This window comes from Pieris rapae, chromosome 14, assembly GCF_905147795.1.
Source record: "Pieris rapae chromosome 14, ilPieRapa1.1, whole genome shotgun sequence".
NCBI lineage: Eukaryota > Metazoa > Arthropoda > Insecta > Lepidoptera > Pieridae > Pieris > Pieris rapae.
Window position 1 is genome coordinate 3,520,581 of NC_059522.1, and position 25,381 is coordinate 3,545,961.

The 25,381-nt window shown below is 31.4% G+C and overlaps 1 protein-coding gene across 2 annotated transcripts in view; it reads right to left on the reverse strand.

Moving 5' to 3' along the window:
• The window catches only part of LOC111004321 (unconventional myosin-XVIIIa), a 136,667-nt gene that overhangs the window by 55,268 nt on the left and 56,018 nt on the right, over positions 1-25,381 (reverse strand). For both annotated transcript variants that reach the window (XM_022275315.2, XM_022275316.2), the window contains 5 exons: positions 25,267-25,367; positions 24,766-24,890; positions 24,120-24,295; positions 23,514-23,599; positions 22,879-23,008 (listed from right to left, as the gene is read on the reverse strand). In XM_022275315.2, coding sequence (XP_022131007.2) covers positions 22,879-23,008; positions 23,514-23,599; positions 24,120-24,295; positions 24,766-24,890; positions 25,267-25,367 — 618 coding nt within the window. The remainder of the gene's footprint in view (positions 1-22,878; positions 23,009-23,513; positions 23,600-24,119; positions 24,296-24,765; positions 24,891-25,266; positions 25,368-25,381) is intronic.

The following is a 25,381-nucleotide window of genomic DNA, read 5'->3' on the forward strand; positions in this document are numbered from 1 at the left end:
AGTGTTTTTCGACTCTCAAATTAGTGTGTCTTTATTCAGTGTTCATGAACCAATCGATAAAATAAAAGTTGTACCAACCTAATTACAATACAATTGTACATCTAATATGTATAATACTATACAAAAGAAACGAATCGTCTGTCAAGCAAAACATTTAAGAGGATCTATTACTTAAATATCTATTACTTGTTTGTAATGTCTATCAAGAAGTCGTAAAACTAAGATCCTGTGATAAACTGGTTATCGAAGTTTAGTACAAATATGTTGTTTATCTTATATAACTCGACCATGTAAAACAAAAGACTATTAATAGTTAAGGGTTAAGTGCGTAAAATGGAACGGCATATCGTGTCGCGTGTCTGTGATTGGACTAGATACGCATGACCAATCAAAATTAAGCGAAACGCACAATGGTTTAAACTCGAACGGGTAATAATTATTTACACTTTGTTGCATTACATAAAAGGAAAATATTAAACATAATTTAATGACAAGCAACTGGCGGCCTTATCGCTTTAGAGCGATTTCTTCCAGACAACCACTGTTAGTAAAGGAAAAAAACCACTATGAGTATATTAGATAAGGTAGGCAAGAAGTGCAAAAATAAAAAGGGGAAAAAAAAAACAAAACATACTTAACAGAAACAAAAAGAAATAAAAATAAACTAAACTGATACAAGTTACATAAAACAAAACAAAAAGTAAACAGTGCACATGAATCAGGACAATCTAAGATGAAGAAGATCGCTCTCACGTCAGTAAGTAGTTAGTGGTATGACATGGACAGGTAATGTTTATAAAGCAGAAATTTAAAGGAAGATAGAGAAGGAGCTAAGCGAATAGTGACGGGAAGTGAATTCCATAGCCGAACTGCTGAAACCTTAAAGGAATCGCCAAGAAAAGAGGAGTTATGAGATGGGATTTCAAGGGTATAGTTTTCGGAAGAGCGTAAACTATAGTTATGTGAACCCAAAAATTTGAAATCATTTTTGAGATAAGAAGGAGTTTTAGGATTGAACAGGATGGAATATAGGAGATGGAGAATATGAGCATCACGTCGCTGTCGAATGGGTAACCAACCTAGCCGCTTACGGAACGCAGAGATATGATCATACTTTCTTAGACCGAAAATAAATCGGATACAGAAGTTTTGGAGACGATCCAGTTTGTTTAGCAATTCCTCGCTCATATCGGAGGAGCAAGAATCGCCGTAGTCCAGTAAAGGCAGGAGGAGAGATTGTGCCAGTGAGGTTTTAGTACTAAAGGGAAGGAAATTACTGAGACGTCGGAGGATACTAGAGGCACCATACAATTTGCGGCTAACTTCTTTGACATGCTGCTCCCAGGATAAGTTTTGATCAAATAAGACCCCCAAATTTTTAACTGCACGGCTTATATTTAAAGTTACGCCGTTGATATGTATAGGTGGTACAGTGGCCCAATCAATTCTCGTCGTGAAATAGGGGCTGCCAATGATTATGACTTTACTCTTGTTGGGATTGATTAGAAGACCAAAATTTTTGCTCCAGTCAACTATCTTTGCCAGCTCATAGTTTGTGGAATGTATGGCCTGCGGGAGATCATCGAGACTTGATTGAACGTAGATTTGGAGATCGTCAGCGTATAAATGAAAATTAGTAGAAAGACGGGACGTTAAAGAGTTAATATAAATAGCGAAAAGAAGAGGAGAAAGTACGCCACCTTGCGGTACGCCAGATTCAATGAAACTCCATTGAGATACGCAATCGCTTGTCTTAATGCACTGGCGGCGCCCATTAAGATAGTTAGAGAACCAGTTAACAGCATGTGAAGAAATATTTATAGACCTAAGCAACTCCATTAAAATTTCAAAATTAATAGTATTAAAAGCGTTGCTGAAATCTAGTAGTGTAATAATTTAAATTTCGAAGCAAATTCACGGGTCACACCTTGTGTTAGAAATCATTCCAGTATGTTTTTTCTGAGACCACTATCCGCCATTCAATGCATACAAAGCAAATGACAGCCTACATATTAATTCTTTACATCTTTTGTTTTTTTTTTGAAGCCACTTAAGTTGAAACAATATGAGAACATAAATTGAGTTCTCCTAATAATAGAGATGTCTTTCGTGATTGATAGGAAAAAGACATGAAATGAAAGGTATTCTTCAGAAACTGTCAATCTTGAATTGGGTATAAGCCGTCTAAGACCCGGATATATAATCGATTACGTATGTAAACCGCAACCTCTTATCACAAGAATTTTATTATTAAAAGTAATATTTTTAATTTATAAATTCTATGTATTACAGGAATGATTTGCATTTATATTGAAACAAAATACTATTTTAAACCTATTATTAAACTAGGTATTTGTAAGTGTACTAGAGTAATGACATGAATAATAATCATTCAATAGATGCAAATAAAAAGAATTTTATAGTATTTAATTAGAAAATATTTAATAAATTTTGTACGTAAACGTCGCGGTAAAAATGGATGACTCTTAGACGCATTTTTTATTATGAGTCTAATTAATATTTTTTTTCCACATCAATTTCCATAATAATATACAGCGTAGTAGTGTAAGACATGCATACATTATATCTAAGCTGACAAGTGTCAAAAACTAGATTCGCACACCTTTGATCACTGATTTAAATCAAGTTTGCGAAAATACAAATCTACTTTCAAAGTGCCAATACTAAGACTAGTTTTTATAGCTTCTAATAAGTTTTTGAACAATCAATACAATAGGAAAGATTACGCGTTTAAGATCATCATTGAAGCATCGGAAAATGTGTTTACCCAACCCTAGATGCAAGGCAATCTAATAAAAATTATTTATTAGATTGCCTATATTGCCTAGATTGCATATATTAATTTCACAAACAACCAAAATTTTGATGTGATTATTTTCATACATTAATCTGTAAGACAATATAATTTGAGATAAATCGATTTGAGTTTAAAATCACGTGATTTTTCAAACCATTAGGTTAGCATAGTGTGCATCCAATCTTAAGACATAAACTTTACCTAAAGGATTTTATACCTAAATGGTATAACTAAGTCACAAGGACCAATTATTTTCCTTTTACCAGATGTGATCAGTCACGGGCAGTCTAAGATTTAGCACTCAGTTTCAATAACAAATCAGGATGATTGGTATATACGATTTTATCTTTTACTTCTAGTCAAGATTGTCGCCGTAGCCTAGTGGTTAATACATATGGCGTAAAAGTGAACTGTAATCGGCGATGTTTCGAGTTAGTCGGCTTAAAGTCTAGTCATCTAATATAAATAAAAATCAGTGAAGCAGACGGAGATATATGTATCAAAATTAAGTACAATATCTATTCACAATTGTAGGGTTGAGCAACACACACAAAATTATTAAGTAATGCATAAGTTTACATTAGCGATTATTTAGATTAGCGATTCTGAAAACGATTAATGGCTTGAAATGTGGATCAACGTAAAAATATAAAATAAAAGATTTATTAATGTAAGTAAGTCTAATAGTAAGTTATAATAACAATTAACTAAACTTTAAAACCTAAACCCTGAAAAAGCCAAAAACACTATATCAATTTCTTGATTTACGATTATTATTAAGTGATGAACGACGAGAAATAAGTACTGTGTTAATTAAAGACTGAGATTTTAATTGTATTTATTAGAGAATTTCGTTAAAGTTAAATTAATATACGAATTACTATAAATAAAGGCTTTATTATTATTATACATTGTAATAAATCCACTATTAAATTATGCTATCAACTGGCATTTGGACGCAATCAAAATATCTTTTAATAATAAATAATGTTAAAAAAATGTGGTCAACTTGTTGCTGGCAGCGACTTTGACATTTTCGTTTTGAAACTTTACTTAAAAATTTTAACAAAAATGAAAACCACATATTTTTATTTTTTTCCACTGATTGTTAAAGATATCGCTAAAACTCGAGGAAATTAAACACAGATTAAATTGTTTGTGTTTAATTATCATTATCAAGGTGCCGAAAGGCGTAACATTTAAAAAGTTGTTTACAAAAGATATAAAGCCCTTTTAACACTTATATAAAATAGATCAGACATCCACTATAAAAAATTCACAAAAAGTAATAATTATCATAACAACTAAAAATTAAGTTTATGTATTTGCTGTTTATCAAACAAGTGTACTTTAAGCACTCGTAGGGTTTAATTAATATAATTAAAAATATGTATATACAGAATATATATATGTAAATGCAAGTTATGTAACCACTATGTAAATTCAACTATCCAAATTCAAGTAAAACTATTATTAAGCTAATTGCTTACACTCTCCAAAGTCATTATGTCCAAAGCGTATCGAAATAATTACTTGATTTCGCGAACTAAGTATGCACATGAATTAACAAAACTTTCAATTAGTACTGAATACTTGTAACTACGCAAAGGTAGGTAGATTTCATCAGTAAAATTAATGAAAGTACATATTTCATAGCCTTATCGCGGCTAAGAAACATCCACAAGGCGTCGGGTTTGTAGAAAACTGCAAGTGGAAAGTTAATCCGGAAATGCAGTAAGTAGCTTATCAAATGATTTCATACTAAATCACATAAATACACGCTTAATTAAAATATGAACATTTCAATTTGCCAAAAATGCCAATTTGCCAATGATTACTTAAAGTAGTCGTGTATTCACGTAGAAGTATTAGATCCTGTCAACCAATAACTAATACTCAAGGCTGCAAGTAACATATTCGCAGGGCTAATTCGAGAACCGGATAAAATGTATTGGCGAACCTCGAAGGCCCATTTTAAGGGCGTGTGGAGGGCTGATGTGTTTTTAGTGAGTAGGGTCTCATTTGAATAACTTAACTTAAATATGGGGGCTTTGAGTAGACCCATCCCCACAGTAAATTCGCCAAGCTCGAGCTTCGCTTCATGGCGCGGGCCTGCGTAAGCGCGTTTTTATCTTATTAAAGAAAAAGGCCTAATATGAAAAAGGTCAAAAGTGGTAGTACGCGAAACACAATATGATACAATTTAAATAGTTTGGAGAACTAGGCACTTCTCTCTCTTCATCATTTAAGGAGCAGAGAAAATGTATAAGTACTAAAGTAAAGTAATGTAGCTTTTCAAACAATTTTTCACTGTCTTCGGACTGTACGCGTGACTGTAAATCTGATTAGAATCTTGAAATGTTATCTAAAGCTTCGCCATTTAATCTTCTACAGCCTACTTATATATTAATTAATCGTAAACTGATTTATGATATGACATTTAATCCCTAGTTAATTTCGATTATAGACTTTCGGTTAAATAAAATAATTAAACCCGATATTTATATATACTTTTACTTATTGTGTTTATTTTTTTAAGTAAATAAACTTAAATTTTATGTAGTAATTAGCTTATATTATTTATAAAAATAAGTAGCAGGTTAAGATGACTAATGAATCACTTATTGATCAGTCGTAATAACTCATTCGCTAAACTGTGCTTTTAGCTACCGCTTACAAAAAGCTCGCGGCATTAAAGCCATCTATTGAAAGCACTATCGATACGTCAATTATGCTTCAAAAACAATATCACTGAATCAGTGAAGCACTTAAGATAGCGCCAAGACGTTTGTATATAATAATTTCACTTATATGAGTAGTCTCGGTAAGCGATATCATCAGTAAAGTTGAAATGACATGAGTCGTGGATCAAGATGTTCTTATTATGCGTGTCAATCTTCGTGGCAGGTTGGACAGTAAGTGTAGTTCCTTAAAATATTATCATTCAAATGTACTTTACGTCCTCTTTATGCAAGTTACGCAGGACAATAATAAATGTAGAATTATTTTGGACGTACAAACTTTCTTTTTACGCAACGTTTTTATACATTTAAATGTTCACAAAAAGGCGTTTAATATTTATATAAATGTCTTAAGGATGAGAGGAAATAATATTTTTTTTATAATTACTTTCTCGCATTAAAAATTTAATGCGAGAAAGTATTAGTTAAGGATTTAACTCGCGTAGGAGTGTCACTACATACAAAAACATACACTTCTTTATAAGGTATGTTGTTTGTTACATTTATACGATATTTATTGTACCAGTTTCAAACTTAGAAGCTTTCAAACGATTTCTTACAACAAAAAGTAAATGTCACATTCTTACATGTATTATGGTGTAATGTTTTTTCAAAAGAAAAATACGACAACTTAGACTTTTTTGCTCTTTTTACATAATTTAGGTAAGTAAATAACGATAATTTTGCATTTCTATTTGCAAAATGCTTGACTAGAGAAAACCTATGTTTGTAGTTTATATTCTTCGAAACTCAAATAGACTTTTCTTATTGTCAAAACAAAATGTTACTGATATTAGTTAGTCAAACTATTAAAATAATTAATAAATTAATATTTTATTTAATATAAATTTATATTTTCAAAACCACACTTTAATTTCCAATATTTGATGAAATTGAGTTCTCTACAAGTGAGATTACGTATATACTTTTCTATATGTATCAGTTTTCCGTAGCAAGCAACCCGAAACAAACAATTAAATATTGATGAAATATGCATATCCCAACAAATTACTATTTATTTGAAAATTATTCGCAAAATGGTAACGTCCATGGAGCTCCATTCCACAAAATAAATATAAAGAAAGCAAAACATTAAAATGACCAATAATCTCTCTTAATGATTATGTTAATAATGTTTATTTACATTCTTAAGCTTTTAATTAAAAAATTGCATGTTCGGCGATAATTCGAACATTTACCGCATATGAACCTGGCTGTAAATTGATTTTCCACGTTAATTACAATTATAAAGAAAAGAAAGCCTACAAAATGTTCTTAATGTCTCCGTTAATTATCCGTTAATACAAAAGCGCCAGTTACACGGCTAACAGTTCATAGCGCTTTCAATGAGAAATTTACACGTATAAAGGTTTCTTGTCATTAGACATTTGTAAGAAACAAGACTTGCTTTTTTAAGTAAAAGTTTTGGCCTAAGCGGAATTGTTAAGTACATTATACACGATTTGATAAAGAGTAGTATCGGAGAGATTAAAAACTCCCTAAAGTATCACTCTTGAACTTTCAACTTTAGATTTATTAATTCGGAGGTTAAGACTCACTCTTGGACTGTGCCAGTAATTAAGAAAAATAAAAGAACTGTAAATAGTATAATTCGTCTGCCAATTAGCTTAATATATATATAATTAGAACATTTAGATGTTAAGTTTATTTAAATACTTTAAAAAATTTAAATAAAAAACGTAATTATACGAATTTTTTAGTCTCAAATTAATATTTTTAATTAATTAATTTCTTACTTTTAAATAGCGTCAGAAATAGATAATAACGATAAAATTAAACTACATATAATACCAAAGTATTAAGGTATTTATAAATGCGTTAAATCTTTTAAATAAAATACCAAACAAATGTAAGTGATTCGATGATTCGAATAATACAGACTTCACACGACCTTAAGGTGTAGACCTCGGGAGAAGAGGAAGCGAGAGCGAGTTACAAAATAGACGCGCCGAGAATTTAAATTTAAAGATTAATAGCGAACATTAAGTAAATTGAACCAAAGATGCAATTGGCAAAAATTTATATTATTATTAATTGCTCTTATTAATAAATGCTTGAATGACAGTTTCAGTGAGTAGTATATCAATCTCTGATAAACAAGAAAATAAACTAAGAGTATGTCAGAATAGTATCGAAAGGAGTGTTCTAGGTCTGAAATTGAAAGATAGAGTAAAACTAAAGTTCTAGTAAAAGATTTAAGTGGAAATGGACAGGACACATTATGAGAGAATGAAATATGAAATATGAGAAAAGAGAAAAAAAATAAATGAAAGAATGTAACGGAATGCCTTCCTTGCAAGGACAAAAGAAAGAGAGGAAGACAAATGAAAAGATGGGAAGATGATTTGCGAAGAGTCATTGGATGCGTAAAGCCCGAAACAGAGAAGAGTGGAAGTCCTTAGAGGAGTAAAATCCTAGTATAAAATCCTATCCTCCCAGTAAAATAGGATATATTGAAATAATGCTTGCCTACTATATATAATATTTTCTGTATGTTTTCAAAATAAGTGACTAATTAAATTTAACAACATGTTTTAATTGTATTTAATTTTAGCATATTTTTTTACATTTGTTGTTTACATTCAAATATAAAACGACTGTAAAAAATTCAATAAAACAAAGTAAAAACAATTGACAGATAATTACAAAACAAAAACCAAATTTTAGAAACAAATTTTAAAATTTATGCATACATAAAAGTTCGTTAAACCGTCGGGGCGAACGCTACAACTGAGGCCTCGACCTTATCGAGACCTTTCAATATTCCACAGAATTTGTACAAGGTCTACAAGTATACTTTTGGATAAAGATCAGGTTTTTATAATACAACCTTTTCTTAAATTACGTCAACTGTCCTTGCCCTGATTAATATATTACAAAACATCCTGCAATTTTTTAAGATTTCGAGATTAAATTTTAAAAGGAATTTAAGTAAAATGTTTATTTCCATAACGTGTGAGTAACATTCAGTTGCTGTATTGAAGGTTATTCTTATGCAATTAATTTATACACGCTTGGTTTGGATGAATTAAAATGTATTATAAAACGTAACACAAAAAATGAGATACTGAATTAATCTGGCAGATCAGTATCACTTTGAGGCCGAAGGATATAGCATTAGAATGTCATATATAAGGCTGGTTCCTCAAAGTATATAATTAATTAATTATCTACGTTCTAGGTGATTGAATGCAAAAGCATATCCGTGACTTGTTTATTCGATTCTTTGAATTCAATTCTCATAACAATGCACTTACGAGTGCGGAACAAAATTGACCCCGTTTCGTGTTAAATTGTAAAAATAAAAAATTGCCACATATACTGTTAAACTTAATTATAAATTATAATCTTACTTAAAGGTTAAAATAAAAAAAAACTAGGTATAAAATTACCGATATCGTAAGTTTTATATAAATATTAAAAAAAAAAACAAAAATAAATACAAATGAGATAGTTAAATACGAAAAGTATTAAAAACACTAAATTTATGATTCTATAAAAGTACCAATGAAATAGCGTTTTCTCCATAACTGCAGATTGGAGATTCCTACAACAATTTTTTTAAAGACCGAAATCATTTCTCGGAGAGAGAATCAATTTACTTTAAGTTTAATAATATTGAACATATATTTACTTTCTGGTATAGCACTCGTTAGCGAGCGCTCGCCCACTTTGCCGGGACACATGAAGGGCGAACCGTACTCCGATAAATGCAAGGATCACAAACATAGTCGTTATCACTTCACCGTCTTATCACTTGATTATAACTCGGAATACACTGAAATATACCCCGACACTGTCATTGAAAAATTCTGTAATTTTACTTGTATTTTGAAATCGTTACTTTTCGGTTACTTAAATGTCATTAAATAAATTAGCTTCTTAAAAATACTGATGTTTCATATGGCTTCAAACTTAACTAAAAAAATTCAGTGTTCATAATCAATTTGATTTTGCACCCGCAGTGGACGGTTAGGGGTTGTGTAAGTACCGCGGAAGTGCACGTAGAGAGCGAAAGTTGCGCGCGAGTCGCACGCTTCACGGTACAAGACTGACTCGCATTCGCCCCAAACCACCCGCTTGCGCTCGTTACCTAACAAGAATCAATTTGCATGTTACGGGTCAATACGACCTAGAACTCTTTCAATATCAGCTTCAGAAGTGTTCAGCCAATAGTCGCAATATTATATTGAAAAATATTTAACCAAAAATAATAACTAATTTTATTATTTAGAATTTTTGGTATATTAAATACTTGATTTTAAATTTGTGAAATTTTTCGTAGAAAGAATCGTAACGATTTTTTAAAAACGCAGTTGAGGAGTTACGAATTGAGTTATGAACATGAACCCCTTAACTACCTAGCATATAAAATTTCACTCTCAAAACCACAAGCCACAATAATGGTAAATGTAGGGCAGGATTCGACATTCAGTTTTGATACAGTTATATGCAGGGAGCATTAATCGATACTACCTCTCACTTTGTTACATTTAGCGGAAAATAATTGGCAATACGGCTCACGCATGTCAAGTAAAAGTGCTCCATAAACCGTACTGGAGTGGTAACTTTTTAAAGATATTTAAAGCAATTAAAAATAACAAGCTTTATTTTTCGATAACGTTGTGAACTAACTGGTCTGATAAAAAGAATAATATTCGATCTCAATTTTTATTCAAGAAAATATTCGTAGTAGGTACTTCAAACGTAAGTTTGCTTTTGTTAAAAATATAAACACGAACTTGGCCGTGTATAAACGTAGTCCAAACTTCACTAGGAATCATCGATTTCATTTGATTAGGCCATAAAAGTAACTGCATTACATGTTTCGAAGCATTTAACTACGTCGCTTATAGGCAGTCAGCCTTTAAATTTGGAACATGATAATAACTTGCAGTCACGATAAAAATTGATAAGACAAAGAGGTTAGAATAGCGTGCAAAACCTTAACATAGTATTTATTAATGATGTTCGTTATGCAATGGGTTTAAATGTTAATTACCTTAATTGTATTAAAATTCAATCTCGACCAAAACTGCCTTATTTAAATAGCTTTGTCTTCAACAATCCGTTATATAATATATTAGCTATTAATAATTATATTCTTTACGTAAATATTATAAAATCGTATATGAATAAATAATAGAAGAGTGTTGGTGTGTAGACATGTTAGTTGTGCTTATGTGTGCGACCCTTGCGAAAGAAAAATAATAATAAAAAAAAGAATGAGAGATAACATTTTTTTTTAAAGAAACATGTGTGGTGTGGTTGTAATTAGCCCTGGATCAGTATTATACTGAGGAGATGTGTTGCACAGCGCTGGTTATTCTGCCAGAGACCACATCAGCTAGTTTCAAATCACGGTTCAATGGAATTTTCTTGACTGACTTAAATGACTTGCACCTACGGTAGCAAGGCACATATCGTAAGAAAACCGACATGTCTCACACTCAAAAATCCATGACATGTGTCAGACACAAAAATCTGATCACGAAGACCGATTCGGAGGTGTAAGACTGGTTAATTATTTATTATTATTATCAGAAGCATATATTATATGTTTTATTAAAAAAAACTGTAGTAGGCGGCTAAATAAAAGAAGGCGTGTTCGATGTATAAAGTGATTTAATAATTGAAATAACCAATTCTACTATTCACAAATCGCAAAATGGATTATGCGTTATATAAATCGACTCAAACCGTAATACTTAATGATATTATTTACCGCAGGCACCGAGTTATGAAATAGTCTACGTTACATAACTCTGGCTCCTACCGAGCAGAACTATTACTCCCAACATCGGTGACCCAGTGGATGAGTTATTGCTTATAAATTTTATGTGTATATTATTGGTGTTTTTATGATACTGTAATTATGAGCTGTATTTTTTTATAGACCCAATATAAATTTATATTAGAGGAAGTATCGCGGCTTCAAAAGATCGCGACCATGGCCACACACGGTCTTTCAACTTGATTTAACATTAAGAATAATTTTTATTAATTAATTAGTTAATGAGAACGTTAATTTATAAACCCGTTTTTATTATTTGTGACATTTTCTATTTTTTCTCTTCTTCATTGGCAAACACTAGACGTATAAATATTTTATATGAATCAAACTTACGTATCTAACTCATCTCCTTATTTTTTATACGCAAATTTTATGTGGTTCGTTAACGAGTTTAACATTTAAAACGTGGAATCTATTGTCTTTCAAATGAGTAGAGGTCATTAACTATAGAATTGAATGCCAACGACGTCATCTACTATATTTATGGTTTGAATTTAAATATTTAATTCGTGAAGAATAAATTAGGTTTTTGTAGATTACTAGTATTGTAGTGGGGACTAGTTTTCGATTGAACCCTTCGTATTCGATAAAATGTAAATTCATCCAACATCAAGGATCTAAAATGGTTATTTTCTGTAAAATTAAAAAAACTATGAAAGTTGTAGTTATAAAATACATATTTTCCTTTATTATATTACCAAAATAGATAAACTTTACAAGGTATTCGTATTATAAGAATCATGACCAAATCAAAAAACATTATTATGGTCATAACATTCACAGACTGAAATAAAATTTAAATAAATCTACAAATTCCCAAAGAAAACCGGCCAACGCCTCATCTGCCGCAGAACATTTGGAAAGCAAGTCAAAACAAATGTCTATTGCATATGTGTGACAGTCCCGAATTCTTCAAAAGATCATGGGGAAACAAATAGTTCTAACGCAGAACCAATTAGGACCAGTGTACTAAGCACTTGGCAGTTCAAAGGGACCAATTGTGTTGTATAATCGCAAATAAAATTTATGTCTTACGTTATAGCCCTATCATTATCTCGTTTAACATGCATTGCCCACGCTTTCCACACTCTAGTGTGAAAGCTTTCGTTGCTGGTTATAGCTTTTTTATCTCATTGCATTGTCGAGGAGACAAAGAGTATGTTAGCAAAGTACTAGTGTAGTGTTATATGGCTTGTTAATGAAAAAGAAATGTCGACTGTCAACTCTCCTATATTTTACAATAGAAATAGGTACGGAAATGACATATTTTCCTTTTTTTTTCTCGGCAGGAGGTTCATCTGATGTTAAGTGATACCGCCGCCCATGGAGACTCTCAATGCCGTGTGCGTTGCCGGTCTTTTAAGAATTGGTACGCTCTTTTCTTGAAGGACCCTAAGTCGAATTGGTTCGGAAATACTTTAGTCGGCAGCTGGTTCCACAAAGTGGTGGTGCACGGAAAAAACTGCCTAGAAAAACGCGCAGTTTTGGAACGGTGGACGTCGAGGTGATACGGTTGGAATTTCGTATTCTGCCTCGACGTCCGATGAGGAAACTCAGCTGCAGGTATTAATCCGAACAACTCCTCTGAACACTCTCCATGGTAAATGGGTACGGAAATGATAATTTTTCCTTTCAAGTAACCTTCATAAAACATTGGGAATATAAATAAATTCCAAACGTTTAAGAGGAATCAAAAAAATGTCAATAATCTGTAGTCTTTTATTGGCATCTACTAAAGTACGTGGTATAACAGATTCTCTGTGAGAATAGAATCAAGTACATTAAACAAGTTAATTAGAAATAACAAGTAGACACTTCGTTTCTACAACATTATCGTGAGTTGAAAAGGCCTAACACTTGTTTTAGCGTAGTTAAGACGATTATCACAATATTATCAACTTGTTTACTTATTATCGTGTCATAAACGAATTTCGCGACTTCTCAGTCGAAAATCAAGTTTCAAATAACGGAATGTCCAAATTTGAATAAAATAAATATTTAAACCAATTAACTTAGTTAAAAACAAACAAATAAAATGTTTTCAGCGGAGATTTTATTAGTAGGACGTATTAATTAACATAAAAATTAACAATTTACTTTTACAACGTACATATAGTATTTAATAAGTAGATATTTTTTAACTAGGACGCGGTGATTTGACGAATTGTTTTTTTTTTGTGTACGTTTTTACAGCTTAATCCTTCCATTACAAACAAACATGGTCTCGAATGCTGTATGAATTGTTATTAATGGGAGTTTTTGAAAAGTTTCAGATCGATCGACTTTATAGGCAAAGCAGGTAGTAAGTCAGCATAAAATTAATAATCAATCAAAATTAAATATATTTATATTTATGCTGCGCAAACTGGTTATAAATCTGTAAATTAAAAATCATACATCATTGCTCAAATAAAGAGGTTAAATATAAAATAGTCAATTTAAAGTGAATTAATTTATGAAGTGTTATATTTATCGACAATATAGGGCGTGATACGTTCACTCAATCTTTAGAAATCTCCGAACAACAATAACGTATTTAGCTAAGTAACTTTTGAAGAGCTTTTTCAATTACTCAGCCTTTTTATTTCTATTTACATTTCATTATGGAAATTGGTTTTCTGATTAAGTGTAAACTTATTTTCTAAAGATTTTAATCTTCGTTTCAATCGTTGTTTAGAACTATCGTTAACTGTCGGCATCCAAGTAGAATAAGATTTAGTGTAGTTTTTGAGAGATTCATTTGTCTTCGTTTGAAAAGCTAGAGCACAGTCCAGTTCACATCTAGTTTTCTTTGTGACTAAAATATTAGATAATCATAGTTGTGTCTATATTTATACTTCTGGTACGTCCGTACGTATTTACATATCTATACTAATATTGACATTGACAAATTTACAAAATGACCCATCCTCTAATCAACGAAATTTCATATTTACACGCATTTAATTTATTACAAATCAACTTTGTTTCATTTATCGTTACCAATTAAAGCAGGAGACACTCAACAAGTTTTCCACTCAAGGGTCAACATTAGTCAACACAGGATTCTTATATCAAGAGCTAGTTTCTAATCACAGTATCTGTTTTATGCGATAAAACATCTCAGTCAACTTTTACTGTATTAAAAGTGTGCGGCCCTTTTCACCTCACGGCGGGGCGTCTATCTCAAGATAGACATAATTCTCGCTTATGATTAATTACCCGCTACATTGTATATTGAATTTTTTAATAGCTGTGGTGATAGGCATTTTAACAGAATCTGGCTTTGTATACAACAAATAAACATATACAAAATCATAGATTTTTTGAGATGTCGCTATGTGTCAGTAAAGTAGTATATGATACTCTAAAAATTGGTGCATTTTATGTCAGATCATTAGGATCAGAGATAAAATACATATTAACACACACACTACAAGAAATAGATATACTTGGGTATAGCGGAAGTAAGGAAAATGGGATGCAATATTGAAGAACATGATAATTTTGAACTAGAGGAGGCATTTACCCTACATGGGGTTCCAATAACATAGTTTTAGATTAATAGTTCTAAGATAAAAATGTTTTTGGAAATAAATGGGCTTTATTATTACTATTATTATGTATTAGTACTGCACAGTAAATATTTTTAAACAATTTTGTATAAACACATAATAACTAGGCCCTATGGGATTCAGCGCCTCATTGGTGATAATAATCTTAAGTATGGAGACTGTAATCCTTGTAGGGTTTTGAGTGTCCGTTAAAAGCTACATTGTAAAGTCTTTATATAATGGGAATCACGAATAAATCACCATCTTTTGAGATGCGTCAACAATAAACTACGACAAAATTTTTCATTTCCAATAAATTCCACGGCAAGAAATATAAATTATATTCTATGTTTAATTAACATATTCACTAATACCGTTGTAATAAAACGACAATATAGGCACAAATGGAAAATCGAATAATGATATTCAGCCATCATGATTGTAATATATTCAATGCGTTTTAAATTCTATTGCTGCTATGGGAATGTCAAAGAGTTTTGAATAATGTTGATGAACATATATAATGTATTTAATACTTTAGATACCAAAAACCAAATAATATGTTTGAATCAACAAAATTTATGGTGCAGTCGCGTCAGCATTAATAATACTAAAAAAGAAGAAGACCAAGTATTGATTTTGTCTTACAAACGCATTACGTATGTAGCCTTATTACAATATTCGTAGTACATAACAAAGAGCGAGTTATAAACTGTGAAGTAGAAAAAAAAGTGTATACTGACAATATACCAAGTTTACTAAGTTTTGTTAATATTCGCATTGATAAACACTTCCGTGAATATAATATATACTATCTCTGTTGATAGTTTGAAAAATTAGCACAAAACTATTAAAAACAAAACACAAGAGGCACATAAATATCAAAGTAATATAAAAACGTGTGGACGTTTGCCATTTGGACAAGCCTTGTATATCATTTTACGTGTGTTAAAATTGTAATAATCTATTAAGCACACGGCTGCCTTTTTTCATCACTTGAATAATCAATTTGAATTAATTATAATACGCGCTATAAGTAGAATATCTTGGTGCAAAGTGAATTTGTTCTACGGCTTGATTACATACATGTTTATTAACGAAAAAGACATTACAAATGATATTGACAACTCTCTAAGAAGAAAATGACCTATCAAACTTTCATAATTGCGTTTGACGTTAATTTCTTACGGTGTTGTTATGATGAAGTCGTTATCCGCCGCACCATCAAACTGTTTAATTACATTGGTCTTGTACCATAGGCTCGAATAGTGAATCACTTCGATAAAATTAAGATAAAACATTAATTAAAAGATATGATTGTTTTCGTTTGTTTTGTTTGTCGAGCAGTGAAGAAGTATTTTATTCCAATAATTTTGCGAGATAATTTTCGGGTAACGATATCGCAGTTGATATCTTTGAGAACAAGCGGGTTCCGAAATTTAATAATGTTTTTTTGGGCCGCAAAATTTATTACGATTAGTTAAAATATATATAATCAATCGATGATAATTATTAATGTTTTATACTCATAGGATTTACGGCCTGTTTCAAAATGTATGGATAAAGTGCCAAATAGCTATGCAACACATAAATTATTCGAAAGATAAAAGTTTCAAATGAAACGCAAAAATACTATTTATCATACCAATAAGTAATAAATAGTTTATTTGGAACTTATCCGGACATTGTGAAACAGGCCCTAAATGTATTTATTTATTAGTTAGAATGTTTATTTCATTTCTGTATCATATGAAACAATATGTTGTGCATAATAAATACGTATAATGTTTTGAGTAAATCTAAAGTATGCAAAAGTGGGTCGTGTAACACTTACATGTCATATTGTAATGAAAAGAGGCCGAGAAAGCCAGTTTGCTATTCGGAAGTGATGCAATTTAGTTACGCGATATTATATAACTCCAGTCGCGATCAACCAAAGTATTATAAATTAATAGGACAAATCTATTTACAAACATTTTGATTAGCATATTTATTCGTAAGAAGCGAAGAAACATATATTTTATTAGGCTTTTAGGCCTTTCCTTTAAATTAATTTCATTTTCTTATTATTTCATTGTTTGTGATATAACAATGTATTATATCATTTTAAAATAAGCCAGGTAAACAAAATTCAGATTAAAGTTTTTGGAGACTTAATATTTAAGTCATAATAAATTCACAATATAGGCCCTATTATCACTATCATAAATATAGCGGTATCAATGAACACGGTTCGGTTTCGAGTGCCCATGATTTAACATACGTTCCATAAAGAAACCGCTTGCGAAACGTGCTTATAACATTTTAATATGTATGTACATATTATTATATATGGAGACCATAGTCAAGACATGCAAGGCCAAAGACTTGAGAGGTGTCAGATATAATATAGTAAATATGAAAATTTTCATATTTAAGGTACCCAAGAGATGGAAAGAGAAAGAGAGGTAGAACACAAAAAAGATGGGACGACGACATTAGACAAGTCGCGGGAACAACATGGGGTAGAGTGGCCATAGAAAGGCCAGAATGGAGAAAATTGGAGGAGGCCTTTGCCATGTGGCAAACGGACGCAAAAGTGGAACAAAAGAACAATCTACGAAAGATAAAGAATATACTGCCATGTCCGAAAAAAGGCTATTATAATATATATGAAACATATTATGGTGAATGAAAAGGTCACAATTTCATCCCACGGCCACTCATTGCGTTACCATTTCGCGTTTCGTAATATACGAGAATAGGATGATTCCACACTTATATAAGAGACTTTCAGATACGCATTGCGTTAGATACAATAAAACAATAATCTAAGTTAAACAACATATGCTGTAGCCAGTACTAAGATGGGTACCTATTTGGGTTCGATTTTTGTAATATTTAGGAATAGGATGCATCTAAGCTTACGTAAGAGACTTTCAGAAACGCCTTGTGTTACATACGATAAAACGAAAGTCTATGTTAAGCTACATTTTCTGTGGCTAGTATTTATGAGTAATTATTTATAAGTACACTTTTGGAAACAGTTTTTGTAATATTTAGGAATCGGACGATTACACACTTACATAACTTTCAGATATCCGTTGGTAGTAAGATAAGTTAAAATAAGCTGCATCTATTGTAGTTGGTACTTAGATGTGATCATGACCTTGATCATGATCATGAAGAGGACACAAAAATAATTTAACTTATAACTTGACGTTTAACTTTTACGCGATAATTTAAGATACAATAGCAACAACACTCACCTGCTGCGTATTGAAACCGCAATCGTATTGTCATTATTTTTGATTTTTTATAATTTGATTTGATTTGTCAAACTTAATAAAGGCCAAGATATTTGACAGCTCCCAATTAAGTTTGATTGACATGCTAGAAACAAGAGAGTACTTGTCCTATGTGCCTAGTCATCAATATTCGAAGATCAAGGAAATCTGAGCGTCATGTCCATGTTCGTCCTTCGTTTTTTTACATTTAACCAAAAAGAAACCTAAATTGCTTAGTAACTATCTATATGATTGGTAACTCACATATGTTTATTTTTATAAAGATGATACATTATATTTATAAAGATGATGATATAATATTCAAGGGACACGCCCATTTTATATTTAAAGTCAACACTAAGCTAAGTTTAAGCCGTATGTCAAAAACCTTGAATTTTACATACATATTTTAACTTTCCAATGACTTGTTACCACCGCTATGAATGAAAATATATACTAATATGCCCTGAACAAACCGGACTTGTAATGATCAATTGGAGTGCTCAATCAATCCTATTTCACACTTTAATAACAACCTTTTATTATTTAAATTGGCAATCTTTTACAGACGTACGTGTAAATTAGTATGGAGTTAGAATTGTAACTTGACAGGTTACGATTGTTCAAGTATAACTAAAAGATAAAGATTTAAATTGTTTTTTTTATAATAGTTAGTTGGTCTGTAGTCTCAAATTGTTACAATAATTCGTTTAAAATAACCTAAAATAGTTGAATATGTGATTTACTTATCAATTGAATCTATGTTACTATATATACTATAAACTAAAGTCCCTTAAGTATCCGTAAAAGTATTCCTAAAAGACGAAACAGGTACAGACTACTATAAAAGATCACGTATACGATGTGCGCTGTGACTCCCACCAAAAAGGTATTGCATATTTAAAAACGGAAGTCAGAGTTTCATTAAGTGTCGACTTGATCTTGCCCTGAGTACTGCTAAGTGTATTTCTTAGTAATAAGACAAAGTATGCTAAAGTCAAATTCCGCGCTTACAACTGTATTTTAGATAATGCGGTTACATAAAACTACTTTCACCTAACTTTGTTTACGTACTTCCTGTGTAATTGTTTTATGTGCATAAAAACACCGTGAGAAATTTCAAATATTAAAACATATTAATTACTCAATAAAATATTTTATTGAGTTTGGTAGTTTGGGTGTATTCAATTCTTTTTAATCCCAAAACCCCTTCTTATCTCAAAAATTATTTCAAATTCTTAGGTCCTTCTAACTACTACTAACGCTACGCTCTTCCAAAAGATATCTATTGGAAATTCCATCCCACAGCTCTTCCTTCATAGGCAATTCATTTAGGATTTCCGCCATTAGGCTGTGGAATAAGCTGCCTGAGTCTATACGATTGGCTTCCTCCCTATCGTCTTTTAAAACTCTTCTTTATAAATATTTCCTAACCTTATCATATCCTGATCAATCGTGACCTGTGTAATTCTTGTATCTCTTGTTCGTTTTGTAAATGTAATTCACTATTTGCTATTCTTGAATCTGTAAGATTAGCTTTTTAGTTTTAGTTAGTTATCTATTAATATTGTGTTTTTTTTTCTCTAGATTAAGGTTCTATAGATTAATATAAATATATTTTGTTTTTTATATAACTTCTGGTTATGCACTTCTTGCACTCATCATTTTTTTATTTATTGTTATCTTTTCTTACTAGGGTTACCTGGAAGAGATCGCTTGTTAGCGATAAGGCCGCCCGTTGAATCCCTTGTAATTTATATATATTATGTTATTTGTGTTTCTTTCTAGCAACGAAGTGTCAATAAATAAATAAAATAAATAATATATAATAAAATTACTTACGAAAATTTATATAGTTGGTCTATAAAATAGATCACATATCGATTGTACAAATTGGTATGTATAATTTACATAAGATAGTATAGATATTCTGTACACAGTGTTTTTTTTTTTATGGTTAGGAGTTTCCATCTCTCTTTCCCAATCTGTGGGCTTTACTTTTGAGTGACATATTGAATAATGCTGTCACTGAATTCATCCAGCTGCAATCTGTGCTTGTGCTCCTATGCCAGTCTCGAGTTCCAGGTAATACCTAGTACGCACCTAGTAAATACCGTTTGGACGCTTCTTTCGTCACAGTCGTACGCGAGGCTTGGCTTCTATTTAAATCTTATTTAACCTTAAAAGTAACTTATCGCAGCCAAATTAGATGAGATTCATTCGGGTTACTTACAGAAATAATAAGGGGGTAGTTCAAACTTATTGATGATGCAAAGATGTCTTTGATACTTCGCGGCATACACAAATTACCATTATTTTCAAATCTTCATTATGAAATTCCTTCTTCGTTTAGTGTCAATTCGGTCCTATTCTATAATCAAAGTAAAAAAGTGTCTGTCATCAACTTTAATAAACAAAGCCAGTTCAGACATTGACAATGCAGTTCAAACGTGAGAGTTACACATATAATCATGGTAATTTTCCCTAGAAAACTTTATTATATACCATTATCCGAGAGAATAGACCTCCAGAAATTTAATTCTAATAGATAAATTGCTTTTTAATGTCGTTCCAAACAACTGTAATTACATGATATGCTCTGTTTCCGCACGATTGTCGACAATTTTGCAACCGTCTTGTTAAAACAAAAAGACGATAATAACACCTTATAAGAAAGTCAATGTATATGTTTAACCGTCGAAAACAAGCTAGCTGGACATGGTAGCTGGTCGTCATTGACAAGGACGTGTCAATGACGATGATGCCAAGCCGTTGGTGTGAGCAAGCCAACAATTTCAAAGTTCTTCTATAGTAAAACTAACATATTATAATATTTTATCATTGCCGTAGAAAAGCCGTGCGATATACGTATATTATGATTTGGAGAGAAGCAACTGAATTATTCGGATACCAGAGGCCTTATTTAGCAAATATTTAAATAACTTTACTAATGCATTTAGATTAAAAGTTTTTAGGTACAAAAAAAAGCTGCAATAAGGTTGTGTTGTTAGTGTTAAGCTCTTTGAATGAAGGCTGAAAGATACAGATCAGACTTCCATGTATAAGTGATGCGTGAAAATAAAATAGGAAACGAATTAGGCACGTTCTAGTCAAGGTTTAGTATGAATCAGTATCTTTCGGAATGAGTCTTGGAAGTTATTCCTAGCGATATATCGAGTAGGGTGGCAAGCATATGGTTTAATCAAAGCGGTAGAGATGGATAGAGCACTACAAAACGACGACTCGCTTCAAGAAAATCGATTTAACTTCGTCAATTATTTATTACGTTTTTCTATGAAGTCCCATTAATATATGTGATATTAATTTATTTAAGTTTGTAAAAGCACGCGATGTACATCAGAAGGTTTTGCTGTAAACGACCACTTAATGAGTAAAAATAAATAGTAACCATAATTTATCTATAAGATAATCTCCAGTAACATTCGTTATTCAAAGGAATTATAATTGAGCAAACATATGAATCAACTAAATACAGAAGTAACATATTTTTAATAACATGTAATTGAAAGTAACTAATGGTTTTAATTAATTAGAATTAGTTTTATTAATGACCAGTAATCATTTAAAAATACATATCTCAAATCACTGTAAACTGTAAAAAGGGATTAACGTTGTTTTGATACCGTATTTCCGAAAAAATTATCCGAAAACTACTAAAATCTCGTAGAAATTAAGAATGTGTTTAATTTTAATCAATTACCAAGTTTTCGACCACTTAATTAATTACGTTTTTTTATTTCTTTATTTTACAAAATAATATATGTATCACAAAATGTTACATTACAAAACCGTTTATGGTTTATATTAATGTAACCATATCAGTCTTGTTAATAGATGCCTATAAAAGTAGTTTTTTAATTTAGAGTTTATATTGCTTAGTGTTAGGCTATCCATTATCTGCTCGGGTAGACTATTTATTAGTACGTATATACTTACATATAACACAGTCTTCAATGATAACTTAAAACTAATTGTAGGAATTTTCCTAGAGCTCAATAGCCGTTCAACTAACGGCCTAGCTTTTTAATTAAACAGTTTAAGGTTTAGGTCACCAAACTCCAAAAAAGTAAATTGATTCTTACCAACTTTGTCATAGTTTATTAAAGAAGGGCTAATGGAAAAAATATATGATGGAGTTGAGTAGTTTATATATCCATTTTGAAAGATCGACACAAGATTTAAATAACTTCGCTCGATAGAAAAAAAAAACGAAATATTGTCTATTATTCAAACTTTGAATTCATTTTATTACGAAAAATTGATAGAGAACATGATTTTGAAAGTTTTTTTGCCGACGTCATATTGACAGTTTCAAGAGTTCTTAAGAAGAGTGGCAGGCAATAAGAAAGTGGAACTAAATTTAAATTAACAAGCGAGGCAAGTAATAAAACGTCATCGATCCAAGTAATTTGCCTAGTTGGTACATAATTGTTTAGTTAAAAATCTAGGCTGTTGATTGAATGGCTAATTAAGCTAGTTAGCTGCGACATACGGCAGGCACGGCGGAACTCTTTAAGAAATTTGCTGAATACCGAATTAAAACTGGCCATTTGAAGCACTGTCGACTTGAAGATTATTTATTTTATAGACTTTCTTCTATAAGTCTATATTTGACCAGAAAAGAAAGACTTTGTGTTACTTTGAAGGTGTAGCTTGTCTAAAAATGAACCTGAAATTGACTTACCTGAGTAAGACCGAGCCGGTAACTGGTAACATCCAAATCGAGGGTTAGGAGCATGTCATCTACGATCTGTCTTTCAGAGAGGTTGGTTGCCTCCGTGTTCTCTCCCTCAGTAGTCGCTAGCAGACGGTATCTATACACAAGAATAATTAACTATATTATGAAAAGATAAAAGAAACCTACTAAATCATAATCATGCTTTTATCTGCATTAGATTATTAAATTTTTACGTGTCACTAAGAATACATTGACAACCGTAATAATTTAAATATTAAGTTTTTAACTTGTTCGTTATATTGTTTTTATTGCGCAAGAACACATTACAATATGATTTATTTAACTGATAAAAACGCGAAATAAGTTTGGATAACACGACTGACTGACAACGATTGCCGTAAATTAATCGAAACGCCATAAGTAAATGTGATCTAATAATATGCTTAATATGCTTTTAAGTATATAAATATGCTTTTAAGTTAATATTAATTTCATAAAACATACACTAAGTCACGCTTCGTTTGACTTTTGTTTAACAATGACAAAAATTAACTAATAAAGTTAAATCAAAGACACAACTGCGCTTTTAGTTCAAAAACTTTGTTTGCCAAAATAATGACTAGTAGTAACTAACTGCTTACCTTCTAGCAAATTCTGTGAGTGGCATATGCTCGGGGAATCCTTGTTTATACAACCTAGCAGCTTCAAGTAGCTGGAAGCCGCGGAACTGAAACACAAAGTTAGCTTACAGAAAATGTTAATGCATTTGATATCGATTTTTTTAACGATTTAAAACATGTGCAAAAACAAAAATGCTTTTTTTCATTTCTAGTGTAAAGCCTATGAAATGTGATGATATTGTTTATTACATCTTGTAAAAAAACTGGCATAAGCGCCCATTGCATCGCTTAGGCCGATCGTGTTGTTCAGTTTTAGTATTGAAGTTTCGAAATAGAAAAGCCACCAGTATTAGAAAAATATATGGTTTTATTATATGAGATAATTACTTTATTGCATATCTGCGTAACTGTTGAATACCATTATTGATAAATAATCATCAGCATCAGGGTCAAGCAAAAGCCTTGTCTGATGTTAAACATTCACGATTCGTGAATCGCAAGTGGGCAGTCTTTTAGATTTTTTGAGCGACCTTAAATCGTATTGTTTCGGTTCCTAGTTCCACGTGTTGATTTCGATAAAGAAAGTTCTAGGTTTTATTAGTTCTGATTCACGAATACGGAACTTACCTGCGACCTAAGTAGAGGTACATTAACGTCATCGGCAGCCTCTCGGGGCTGGTTCGTAAGGAGACAGCATACAAATTGTACGCCGCCCGCTCCGCATCGTCGTAGCGTATCCACTATGCCGTCCGCTACGAATTTGGTCTGCAAAGCGTACGATCTACGCTTCATACCCGCTGCACCTGTTGTAAACCATATAATATAATTTAGAAAAATTTAACCGACAAATACCTTGTAATATTATTTCCATAGGTATATATAGGATCTTAAACATATCTCCCCCTCTAGAAATATGTGCGCATACCCAGTTTCTTAACCTATATAATAATCAAATAATAATCATCAGCCTCATCACGACATAACCGTTAATTTCCAAGAAATTTGTGGAGAAACATACTACTATTATTTAATATAAATCTATCTTAATATTAAGGACTATGATTTTTATAATAAACTTAACCAATGAAACGATATCGAATAAACACGTACGTGACATTATATTTATTTATCATAAAAAATATAAGTAATTTAAACAAATTGTTTTTTTATTTAAACTGATCAGCTTAACCGCTTGAAAGAACATAATAAATACATAAAGAAATGGCATTATGATACGGGATTTTACTTCAAATTTTAATGGCACTCTTCTTACCAGTCGTAAGCGTTCGTCGAATGGAGGACGCCCGACGTAACGTAGACGCGTCGCCGACGGCCGCGGACCACGTACTTGTACCGCAGGCACCACGTGACCACGTCCATACGCGAACTATCTCCTCACTAAAGAATATGTTAGGACAATTACAATTAAAGTAAAAAATAGGCCGACTAAAAAAGTAGAATCTGCAAAGAGTAAACATGAAAATTTACCTTAAAATGATCAAGACTTATTTTGTATTTTTGCAGATGTACCAATAAATACCAATAAAATAATAAACAAGAAAATAAACATTCCAGATGCTATAAAATTATAGAGACAAAAAAAATTATACGCCAAGTAAAAAAACGCGCAACTATACGCCAAATGATTTTTTTTATCTTTATTTAAAAGTTTTCTTTTTTAATCTGTAGACGTTTTCATGCAATACAATAAAATTCTAATACGTTTTTAATTATCTTCGCTATTATTTGCGAAGTAAAATTGGTATTAACTTACTTTTGGCTTTCTTGTAACAACGCATGCGCCTTCTTAGTGACAGGATTCTCGCGGCTTGCCTTTACCCAACCAGTAACGTCATATAATACAGGATTCGTTCCCTGAAGAAAATATT